Raw genomic sequence first — 12,915 nt, 5'->3', positions numbered from 1 at the left:
AGTCAGCAGTAAATAAATAAAAACCTTTAGGCATTTGAGACTGTTCCACTACATAAAAAAATATATCTGTGTCTTAAAAAAAATAAAAAGCAAAAGAGGTAACTAAACGATATCTCAATTTCATGAAACTTGTGGTGCAAAAGCTGTTCCTAACGTAAAAAAGAAGAAAAACGTAATATATAACTTACTTTTAACTACCACATAATGCATTTAGTTAATATATATATATACAGGGTGGTCCATTGATAGTGACCAGGCCAAATACCTCACGAAATAAGGATCAAACGAAAAAAACTACAAAGAACGAAACTCGTCTAGCTTGAATGGGAAAACCAGATGGCACTATGGTTGGCCCGCTAGATGGCGCAGCCATAGGTCAAACGGATATCAACTGCGTTTTTTAAGGTAGGAACGCCCATTTCTTATTACATATTCGTGTAGTACGTAAACAAATATAAATGTTTTAGTTGGACCACATTTTTCGCTTTGTGATAGATGGCGCTGTAATAGTCACAAAAGTATAAGTACGTGGTATCACGTAACATTCCGCCAGTGCGGACGGTATTTGCTTCGTGATACATTACCCGTATTAAAATGGACCGTTTACCAATTGCGGAAAAGGTCGATATCGTGTTGATGTATGACTATTGTGATCAGAATGCCCAACGGGCGTGCGCTAAATTGCTGGTCGGTATTCTGGACGACATCATCCAAGTGTCCGGACCGTTCGCCGGATAGTTACGTTATTTAAGGAAGCAGGAAGTGTTCAGCCACATGTGAAAAGTCAACCACGACCTGCAACATATGATGATTCCTAAGTAAGTTTTTTAGCTGCTTTCGCGGCTAATCCGCACATCAGTAGCAGACAAATTGCGCGAGAATCGGAAACCTCAAAAACTTCGGTGTTGAGAATGCTACATCATCATTGATTGCACCCGTACCATATTTCTATTCACGAGGAATTGCATGGCGACGACTTTGAACGTCGTGTACAGTTCTGTCACTGGGCACAAGAGAAATTACGGGACGATGACAGATTTTTTGCACGCGTTCTATTTAGCGACGAAGCGCCATTCACCAACAGCGGTAACGTAAACCGGCTTAATATGCACTACTGGGCAACGGAAAATCCACGATGGCTGCGACAAGTGGAACTTCAGCGACCTTGGCGAGTTAATGTATGGTGCGGCATTATGGGAGGAAGGATAATTGACCCCATTTTATCGATGACAATCTAAATGGTGCAATGTATGCTGATTTCCTTCGTAATGTTCTATCGATGTTCCTACAAGATGTTTTACTGCATGACAGAATGGCGATGTATTTCCAACATGATGGATGTCCGGCACATAGTTCGCGTGCGGTTGAAGCGGTATTGAATAGCGTTTTTCATGACAGGTGGATTGGTCGTGGCCCGCACGTTCACCGGATCTGACGATCCCGGATTTGTTTCTGTGAGAAAAGTTGAAGGATATTTGCCATCGTGATCCACCGACAAAGCCTGACAACATGCGTCAGCGCATTGTCAATGCATGTGCGAACATTAGAGAAGGCGAACTACTCGCTGTTGAGAGGAATGTCGTTACACGTATTGCCAAAACCATTGAGGTTGACGGACATCATTTTGAGCATTTATTGCATTAATCTGGTATTTGCAGGTTATCACGCAGTAATAGCATGGGTTCTCAGAAATGATAAGTTCACAAAGTTACAAGTATCACACTGAAACCGAAATAAAATATTCAAACGTACCTACGTTCTTTACTTTCATTTAAAAAACCTGTTACCAACTGTTCGTCTAAAATTGTTAGCCATATGTTTTTGACTATTAGAGCGCTGTCTGTCACAAAGCGAAAAAAGTGGTCCAACTAAACCATTCATATTTCCTTTCGTACTACACGAATATGTAATAAGATATGGGGGTTCCTATTTAAAAATTGCAGTTGATAGCCGTTTGACCTATGGCAGCGCCATCTAGTGGGCTAACCGTGGCGCCAACTCGTTTCCCCCTTGAATCTAGACAAGTTTTGACCTTTGAAGTTTTTTCGTTTGACGCATATTTCGTGAGATATTTGGCCCGGTCACGATCAATGGACTACCCTGTATATATTAAAACTGCTTTATAAATGGAAGAGGTGAAACGCATATGGCAAAATAAAACTGCCTCCCATTTAGTTGCAAAGACGGAATTTACCTCCATGCATCCAAAGAAAAAAAAGAAAGAAACGTTATAGATGTTCTGCATGTAGCCACAGTAGCAAAATAACCCTTTCAGACCCTCTTACTGCAATTGTGTACATTACGTTTTAATGTCTTAGCTGCAACAGAAGTATTTTTCCCTTTTGCCTTTGGGAACCTGAGGTTTACATTTGTGAATGTTCACCCTTTCCATCATGCGCAAGTGTTACCCGCTGTTGGGCATCAGTGTGGAAATATAAGCAAGTAAATGAAGCACTGCGCAGCCGCTCGTGACCACCGGAATACACGGATGAGATTAGTTTGCATCTATTTCACAGTATAATTGACTATTGTTATTGTTCTTTTGGATGACAATAATTGAATGATAATTTTATCACTTGTTACAATAAAGAATATTTAATAATTAGTCAATTTATCCATAGAATGAAGCAAAGTTACGAAGTATGTTTTTAAAACATATTTTTGTGTAAATATTGCACCTAAAATCACTAAAAAATTACCTAAGACCATTACCGCATAAAGAGTAATTTGCTTCCGACCAGAAATGATTCTGGTTTAAAAGGGTTGATTTGCAATGTGAATGTAAAATGACTCGCTCCACATTATTACGATTTATTGTGTAAATAATCCATGGAAGATGTAACTAACTAACGAAAGTTTCACAATGGCTTCTTTACCACAAAAATGTTTGGTTCCTTCCGCCATTCTCCTAGTAACCATCTAGTGGTCCTTCTTTGACGTTGCAATATCGTCGAAGCCTTAAACGTCGTCTTTCCTGCTTTCCTTCTTACACAGTACAAAACCTTTCCAACTGCCTACATGTGACCCATCAGGCCGAATTTCTTTGTAACTACAATGCCGAAATTTTTTCTTGCTGGATAACGAGTAGTATTTCGTCTATGACTTCACTTTTGTAGTAACATGTCGTCGTCTTGAGAAATATAGGCTAAAGTTATCAGACTATTGATACTGTGTGTGTGTGTGTGTGTGTGTGTGTGTGTGTGTGTGTGTGTGTGTTAGTGTGTGTGTGTGTGTCTCTGTGCTCGTGTGTGGTTTTGCACTACTGTTGTGCGCTACTGGTCAGTACCACAAGTAATAACTGTTGATATTTGAAAAGCTTCTGTTCCTGTTTGCAGTGTGAAATTCGGTATCTACCACGTGGATTTCAACAGTACTGAGAGGACAAGGACGCCAAAGGCCTCGGCAACCTTTCTTGCTGGCATCTACAGGAATATGAGTGTACCAGAAGAATACTTCCAGTAATTTTCTCGATGTAAAACAACCGTGAGAAATTTCCAAATAAATTAAATAATGACACATACAGTTAACAGCGTCGCTCCTATTATAGAAAGGGCTACAATCGGCAACACTACCTTACCTCGTCACTGCATTCCTGAGTATATCGTTTTCGTCAATAAAACAGTGATGCCGCCAAAAGCTGAAGACGAAATGTTATCCTTATACATTTTCCAGACAAAAAAGAAGAAAATTCTTTTACTGTAGGTCGCCGTTTCAATTTGCAACCCAACCAACAAAATTTTACTGGGTAATTTGTGGTTCCCTCTCATTTTTGTATCTGTGATTTACGTTGGGACATATTTGTGTGTTCCATAAAACGTCAGCATCTTAGAGGTGCTTTTCAGAGGCTGAAATAGCAGTCACCGCATTAGCAGGTTACAAGAAATGAACGTGAGCTGTCATGTGAACATCACAGTCATATGTTACTGATATCCTACTCAACTTCTTGTCTGTTATTTGGATATCTCACGTGAATCAGATAACATAACTGTCGCTCTCTCAGGATAGCAGCTATTGCATGCCAGTATACTTCTTTTCTAAAGTGTAGTAAAATAGAACACCTACAACAGTCCTTCCGATGTTATTTATTATATGGCTAGCAGTTTCGGTGATTCAATACACCATTTTCAGGCCTTAAATGACATAGGGGGTGGGGGGTTAAATTCACTCGTGTACACGATTCCATCAATGGCCAACATCTATGAATTAGTTTCCGTACACTGTAAAAATTATGTGTCTCCAAGTATCAATGGCTGAAGACACAACATCGTAGTTACAGTCTACGGAAACCAGTTCATAGATGTTGGCCATTGATGGAATCCCTCGTCAATTAAGTCTTGAAGATTGTGTATTAAATCACCGAAACTAGTAGCCATATAATAAATAACATTGAAAGGACGGCTGTAGGAGCTCCATTTCATTACATAAGTGAGAGGTATAAGCACCTCAAACCTTCAATCAGAAAGGACATAAAAAATTTCTCTAAAGCGCTATCCTAATGTTATCTCAGTGATTATATTTTTGTTTTTTGGAGCCTATCATCATCTGACACTCTTATCATCAGGAATGAAGATAGACATGCCAGCTATTTCAACGTTATCGGAGATGCTGAACAAAGAAAACTGTTAGAATAAAACAGATTTTAACAAGAAAGTAAGCATGATTTTTCTTCTGATCTTGGTGATTCTGATTTGCATCACCAGTGAGAAACATGAGATCACTCACAAATCCTTCTTACTAAAAACCGTTGGAACTATTTGAACTGTCTCAGAATGTTATCCATTGTCGCGTGATTCCACTGCTTCACAAGTGTTATAGAAACATTCCAATGTGAACACAAATCACTCAACTCATTCTTTGTAAAATTTACGAAACGTTAACGTCACTGTATTTGTTACATAGCCAACCTATATGAAACCAAAACGTTTCATCTGCAAAAACAGTATTTCTGTGAGTTGGTAGTTAGTAAGGTGAAGGAGAGATGCTGTTCCACATACAAATTGCTCAAAATTATAGAGTATTCGAAAAATCACGTACAGCGTAAGTACCGAAGTATATGTATCTTTATAATATATATTTTATTTCATAATCTCACATACATTGTCTACATCATACACTACAAATGCCTGCTCTGCTCAATAGCATGCACGTGCTTGTTTTATGATGTTTGAGGGCGCTCTGTGGAGTACGTTGCCGCTCAAGTAGTTATCCTCCGTAGCTATCTTAATTTTTGGTTTCGCCACTATGTGTGACCTGTTTTATAGACACTTCAAGACAGCCCCTCAGGAGGAAGTCCGGAGACGCTAAATGTGCAGAACGCGGTGGCAATCATCCTTCCGAGATGATTCGATCACTAAATAGTTCGCCTTCGAGATGAACTGTTTCGTTGTATGTGTGACAATTATCAACGTTCTTGTGTAATCAGAAGTAACTAGAATTAAATTATTCATGTATCCACTAACGTGAAACCACGCCTTGTCAGTGAAGAACCACTGTCCAGTTCTGAAATTACATCACCGAAATCACGTGGATTACAATACGATAGTCACGTTTCTTTATCCGGTGCCTTCAATTTCTACACACTATGAACGTAATATGCTCGAAATTTCAACTTCTGCATTGGTTTACAAGCCCTACCATACGGAAACTGAACCGGGACCGATTGTCTCCTCAAACGTTTGAATGCTAATGCAGCATCGCACCCCTCACCTCAGACAGTTTAGCGTCCGTCAAAATCACCGGTTAGTCGGTTCTCTCTTCTTGTCTGTAACTAATTCGCATTCCCGGAAACGGGCGATTAATGCCGTCATTGCTGAAGTGTTCGACACTGCAGCATCAGGGTATTTCCCATGAAATGCGTCTGCAACAGGTGCCTACGAACTACTGGCATAACACTGTTTAACAATGAAAACATGTAGCCCTTGGGAAAACGACATGTTTAACAATTAATGAAGTGCGCGATACTATAGACACCATGTGGTCTGGTGCCCATTACATTGCCATATTCGTATCCTGTCGTTTTTACCTGTGGTGCTATTTTGCAGTGGCTGATCGAACTAATATAATGTAAAACTCATATAGATGCACGAAACATACACCAAATTTTACCTTCACAATCTAATGGTACGCATATGTGGACGAGTTATACGGCCGTCTGAAGCTGATAGGAGATGAATTTACTTGTGTGCGTGACTGCTGGCTGCCAGGTCCAACAAGGCGAACAGTATGGCACTGCCTGGGTTAAAAAGACGAATAGTGCTCTGCTGGAAAGAGGTAAAATCCAGTGCAGGGAAAATGGATGGCGGTTGCTACAAGACGCTGCAGTCTTGAAATACTTTTACGTTTGAGCTGGAAGAAGGCAAAACTCTCTCTGTAGTAACAAGTGTGATTCGGTCGTGTCGTGTCAGGTCGACCACGAACTTTTCAGAGCGATATGAAATAGAACAAACGTATAAGAGCAGTAGTAGGAAAGGCGAATGGTCGACTTTGGTTTATTGGGAGAGTTTGAAGTAAGCGTAGCTCATCTATAACGAAAACGACCTGTAGAACAGTAGGACAACCGGCACATAGTACTGCTCGAATGTTTGGGATCCCCACCAGATTGGGTTGAAGGAAGACATTGAAGCATTTGAGAGGTATGCTGCTAGATATGTTACCAGTAGTTTCAGTCAGAACTCAAGCACTCCAGAAATACTTCGTGAACTAAAATCGGAATCCCTGGAGGGAAGACGACGTTCCTTTCTCGAAACTCTATTGGGAGAAGTTAGAGAACAGGGATCTGACGTTGACTGCATAACGATTCTACTGCCACCAACGTATATTTCGCACATGAATAGATAAGTTAGGGCGCGTATTAAGGCTACCCTCCCTTTATTTGCTAGTGGAACAAGCTAGGAAATCAATAGAAGTGGTACAACGTTCCCACCGCCATACACCATACGGTGGCTTTGGAGTATGAATGTAGCTGCAGATATAGATACACATTTATTTTCATGTGCAGCTGCTGCCTAATGGCGTGAGTTTGTGCGAAACTCGGAGGGAAAGAAATAAGTCTTCCGAAACGTTTCTTTTTTTTTAAATTTTGGTTGTGAAGTAACAAAATGAAGGCAGATTTTTCGAAAATGTATGTCTGCGAAACAAAAGTATGCTGCTGAGTACCATTAAACAGCGTGTTGCACCATAGTGATCCACTTGGTATTTTCGAAGTGTGTGACGACGTGACCCGTGCCCTCGTACTGTGTGTTTCAACTGGCCCCAGCATCTTAATCAGTCGCATTCACTTCAGTAGATACCGCAGGTCATTCCATTCGGTTGACTGTTGCCTACTCAAGAATGGGCACCGCGAGCTGGATACGATGGGCACGTTTATCATCTTCTTGACACATTATTCAGTCTCCGCAATTGTATTATTGAACATCAGGATGGAGAATCGCGTCCTGATACTACCACGCTCTTGAATTAGCCTCGATAACATGTGAAGCGTCCTACGTCCAAATGTTTTACCGGCCCAAAACACGACTGACCTAATTCCTGCTAAATCCGTTGGTTTGTATGGCTGAGAATGCTGAAACGTGATTCCTTAATCGTGCCACACTTACACACCATATCTTAAATACCATAAAAGAGGAAGCGGGATGGAATCATGGTTGGTAGTGACAATTTATAATTAAGACAGTTTATTGACATTACCCCTTTTAAAGAAATTGACAATTAAAAATTGTGGACGAGCCACTAGATAAAAACTTTGCAAGTACAGTTAGAAACTCTCATATAGGACTTCCCTCAAAATAAATATAATGAAAACAATTACAGGTAAAGGGTGACTCAATAACACTTGAACACTAGTACCAAGCTAAGATGCCATTACACGACATGATAGAATCACTTAAATAAAAAAAAACTTACAACAGAAACACTGATCCTTAAAAAATAAATGTTCACGTGCTCAGACGTGTTAATAAAAAATTACTAGAAAAAGCTGCACAAGGAACTCAGCAGATGCTATGCAGTTTAAGTTTTAGCCAGTTGCTAGTCCCTAATATTTAAGAAAACAAATTCATATACAAACAGGTTACATAGAATGTATGTATCTACCAGCTTAACCCGCCTCGACGGAAGGAAGATAAATACTAAACTTTGAAAGGCGATATGTGAACAACTCCGGGTGTAGCCAGGTTCTTAAACACTGGCAGGCCTAGACCTCGGATGACATTTCACTCCCCGCCAAGGCGCTGGCACAACAAAAAGTTTCCGCCCGAATCACAAAGACACTCCAATAACTCTGAAACATAGAAACACTCGGCAGAACCTTAGAGTCACTTACACATGGACAACTGTATTAATAGATGCAGGCTTTAAAAACTGCAACATAAAACCATTTGATTGCAAGAGACACAAAGCACTAGTAAGTCTTCTGAGAAAATTTTCAAATAACGGCCACCATTTGACTAGGCCAACTGAACTCTTCCACACCGTCTTAAGGTTCGACTATGAAAGTCTCACCATAATAATAGAGTTTAAAATCTATCAGTGCGTCGGTTAACGAACAATTGCGACGACTTACTTCACATCAGGTACACAATACGAGGGAGCGGGTTCCACAGCTTCACCGCTTCCCGTCAAACTTTGTTCCCAGTGAAGTCGCAGAACTTGAATCTCCAAGCTGCCCATGTCGGCAAAACGCCCAACCAATTTCACATCACAACTTGTAACGTCATCACGCTCGTTCGGTAGCGGTTGACACGCGTCTCCCCGCGAATGTCACGGGATCTCGATGGTTACCCGTCGAAGGCTAACAACCGACTCGCTTCGACCGCCAACCCGTAAGATAAGATACGCGAAAAGCAAAGATAACTTAGCTCAATCACAATCGAACTCAACGATACATGAACAAAATAACACTGGCGCCAGCTCGCCACGGCTCAAGTGCATTGATAAGCGACCACTACTACATCAGTCTATGACGATTAAGCGGCAACCAGTTCCACAAGTCTGTCGCTTCTCACGACAGCCGTTGAATATTCCAGTGCCGTCGCTGTGGTTGCCGCCAATTCTGAGGGCCACTCCCCTGGCTGCCAACCCCTGTTGCCGTTAAGTGACGAAGCGCGCACCGCCTGAACTTCAACCGGTCCTTGGAGGCACTATCAAAGACGATGCAAGTCGCACTATTGCATTCACGATTAGAGACACAGCACCGTCTACTGAAACGCAATGAGAATGCAAGTTTACGGTACCTTTCATTACATCGGCGGCTGTATATAGGATTTCTCTGTTGTGAAAAGACTATTCAGCTGGGAGATTTAGAGAACAATGCGGATTATGAACTCGTTTCAAAACCTTTTATGGCAATTTATAAAAACCTTTTTACACTTCATCTTCAATAAAAAAAAAGGTCCATAATGTCTTCAACAAGCAAAAAAAGTAGAAATGGCTGATTTACATGGAAGAGACTACATACAAATGGTAATGTAGAAAATACACACATAAACAAAAGTTTTACGTCACCCCGATATGTCGTGCAGGTGGGTTGCTAATGTGACTGTTGCTGTACCGATCGGAAGATGTTTCTAAACATATACACAACACCATGATCGCTAAATACGGGTTAAGCGTCACACTAGAACTGATTGCAGCACTTCAGTTGAAAATAAAGCCAAATCAGGGACGCATTACAGACGTCTGTGGAACAGGAGAGTGAATATATTACACGTGTGCATCGGGAAACCATCACGTGGGTCGGGAACGGTTCCAACTCACATTGTGATCAGAACTTACGTCGCACAAGTCAACCACGTTCGAGAGGTGAACAGTACGATTCAATGGAACCGTAGGCTAACTGTTTAAAAACTGAATTCGGTGTTTGAAGAAGCAGCAGAACACATTAGACTGTTAGGAGAGGATTGCGTGACCCGTATCTTCAAAGCCACAACCAAGACGAACACTACGGCGTACTCCACACATTATGGACTCCGCTACAAATGGGCAAGGAAACATGCAGAACTGGACACCCCAGGATTGACACTGGGTGTTGTTTACTGACGATATTCAGGTCTGTTTCTACCGTGACATTCGCATAAATCTTGTTTGGAGACAATCCGGTAATATCGAACACGTCCAATATTACACTGAAGAGACGAAGAAACTGGCACACCTGCCGAATATCGTGTAGGGCCCCCGAGAAACCGCAGAAATGCCCCAACACGACATGTCATGGACTCGACTGATGTCTGAAGTAGTGCTGGAAGGAGCTGATACCATGAATCCTGCATGGCTGTCCATAAAACCGTAGGAGTACGAGGGGGTGGAGATCTCTTCTGAACAGCACGTTGCATGGCATCGCAGATATGGTCAATAATGTTCATGTCTTTACTTTTGATCATATAGTGTATGTGGATGGTTCCCCCAGAATTTGCTTATCAGAAGGACACAGCCTTTCGTAGGAATGCTGTTTTAAGGGATGGGATTGAAAATAGGGTCTAGCTTCACAGCCTACTGTTTTCTTGTTGGGATCCATATTTTAAAGAATCCAGCGTCGTCAGTCAAGTGCAGTTTTGTCGGTGTCCTGGAGCAGTCTACACGTGGTGTTCGCGTAGTCAGCGTTAATCACAGAGGACTTCGTCGCAGGCGTCATATTAGTCAAAGTCTGGATCTAAGACGTCACACACCTATCGCATTAATGAAAGCTTTTGAGCAACGAGTATAACGTTTATTATTTGCTAGTCGAAAATAAGACATTATTCACGAAATCAGAATACAATCGTCGGCCACCTTAATACACTGCACAGTCAAAAGAATGTGACCACCGTCTATGTTCAACGTCAACGTGCAGTTACCACTCACAGGTAATAGATGGCAGCACTAGCAGTACAAGTATATAAATACATATCGGCGGGATACGGAAAACAGAAGGGCACAATCATTGGCTTTCGCGCCAAGGGTAGAAGCATTTCCGAAACGGATAAGTTTGTGAACGTTGTTGGGTATGGGCCTCGGCAGTAGGCGCCTATTTCATGCAACTATGCTGTCTACTTTTCATCGGCGACGAAGGCTGGAATTTGCACGCCATTAACGTAATCACGTTTTACGCTTCATCGGACAAAAGGCCGTTGGCGTGCACGTCATGCAGCGTACGAAAACACCCTGCAACAATCATCGGAAGGGTCGCGGCCGGAGGAACGTTTTTGTGGCATTTCTCTGTGCGATCACGTCATTGTGGAGGGCACAATGGATCAACACAAGTTTGTCAAAAAATGTGCGTGAAATCTTATGGGACTTAACTGCTAAGGTCATCAGTCCCTAAGCTTACACACTACTTAACCTAAATTATCCTAAGGACAAACACGCACACCCATGCCCGAGGGAGGACTCGAACCTCCGCCGGGACCAGCCGCACGGTCAACACAAGTTTGCATCAATCCTTGCCTTGGGAACCACGTCCACCCCTACATGCGGTTTCGATTTTCCTCGGCACGATGGCATCTACCAGGAGAACAATGCGACGTGCCATACAGCTCGCAGTGTACGTGCGTGATTCCAAAAGCGCCAGGATGAGTTTGATGTGCTTCCCAGGCTACAGAACTCCCCGGAATCAAACATAATGGAGAATCTGTGGAACCATCTCGATCGTGCTGCAGGGATCCTCAACTGAGAAACCTAGGGTAGCTGACCATGGTACTATAGTCGACATGTCTCCACATTCCTGTCTGCTATTTCTAGAAGCTCAGTGACCCTCTTCCTGCACACTTCGCAGCGGTCTGCACTGCATAAGGTGGTTATCCAGGTCTTTGATAGGTGGTCATGTTAATGTTACTGGATAGTGCGGTTTACTACAGTGCGGTACACTACTGCCGACAGGCTATCATGCTTCTCTGTTACTCCTCATTTCTAGTATTTATCTCTCGCGTTCGTCTAAGCCTTGTACTTCCTTCCATGATATTTTTTTGTAAATTTTATTTCTAGTGTATTGTTGTTGATCGCGTGTAAAACCATTTGTGAATACCAGTGGACACTCTCCTTCAGATTTCAGTAAGCTGGAAGGCATTGTTCGTTCGTAAATCTTAATTGTAGAATACATTTAAATTGATGAATTGAATCTGGGCTCCTCTGATTATTATGACCGTGGTACGGCCCTTTCTTCTCGTCTGCATGCCCATGATAAAATTTAATTAACTAATGATTTACGCCTGTAAGTAGTATCGAGACAGATACTTACAAGGTCAAACCATACATTGTCTTCATCTTTCTGTTCCACTTGATAGGGGAAGTGACGGGCAGGTGAAGTGAACCACCTCAGCATCAGATGTTTTGATCGTGTATATGTATCGTAAACAGTCTCAGAGTCTTGCTGTCATTGGCCTACTTGCTGCCAACGTAATAGTGGTGTACCGTTAGGAACTACACTCCTGGAAATTGAAATAAGAACACCGTGAATTCATTGTCCCAGGAAGGGGAAACTTTATTGACACATTCCTGGGGTCAGATACATCACAAGATCACACTGACAGAACCACAGGCACATAGACACAGGCAACAGAGCATGCACAATGTCGGCACTAGTACAGTGTATATCCACCTTTCGCAGCAATGCAGGCTGCTATTCTCCCATGGAGACGATCGTAGAGATGCTGGATGTAGTCCTGTGGAACGGCTTGCCATGCCATTTCCACCTGGCGCCTCAGTTGGACCAGCGTTCGTGCTGGACGTGCAGACCGCGTGAGACGACGCTTCATCCAGTCCCAAACATGCTCAATGGGGGACAGATCCGGAGATCTTGCTGGCCAGGGTAGTTGACTTACACCTTCTAGAGCACGTTGGGTGGCACGGGATACATGCGGACGTGCATTGTCCTGTTGGAACAGCAAGTTCCCTTGCCGGTCTAGGAATGGTAGAACGATGGGTTCGATGACGGTTTGGATGTAC

General features: G+C 42.3%; 1 protein-coding gene across 1 annotated transcript in view; it reads left to right on the top strand.

The window, feature by feature from the left end:
* LOC126095610 (lactase/phlorizin hydrolase-like) overlaps nt 1-3,520 on the top strand; it is a 223,849-nt gene extending 220,329 nt beyond the window's left edge. The window contains exon 24 of the mRNA XM_049910379.1: nt 3,336-3,520. Within this exon, the coding sequence (XP_049766336.1) occupies nt 3,336-3,462 (127 nt within the window). The 3' untranslated portion in view covers nt 3,463-3,520. The remainder of the gene's footprint in view (nt 1-3,335) is intronic.
* The last annotated feature ends 9,395 nt before the right edge of the window (nt 3,521-12,915 follow it).

The sequence above is a fragment of the Schistocerca cancellata genome, chromosome 8 (assembly GCF_023864275.1).
Source record: "Schistocerca cancellata isolate TAMUIC-IGC-003103 chromosome 8, iqSchCanc2.1, whole genome shotgun sequence".
NCBI lineage: Eukaryota > Metazoa > Arthropoda > Insecta > Orthoptera > Acrididae > Schistocerca > Schistocerca cancellata.
This window is presented reverse-complemented; position numbering and strand designations above follow the sequence as displayed.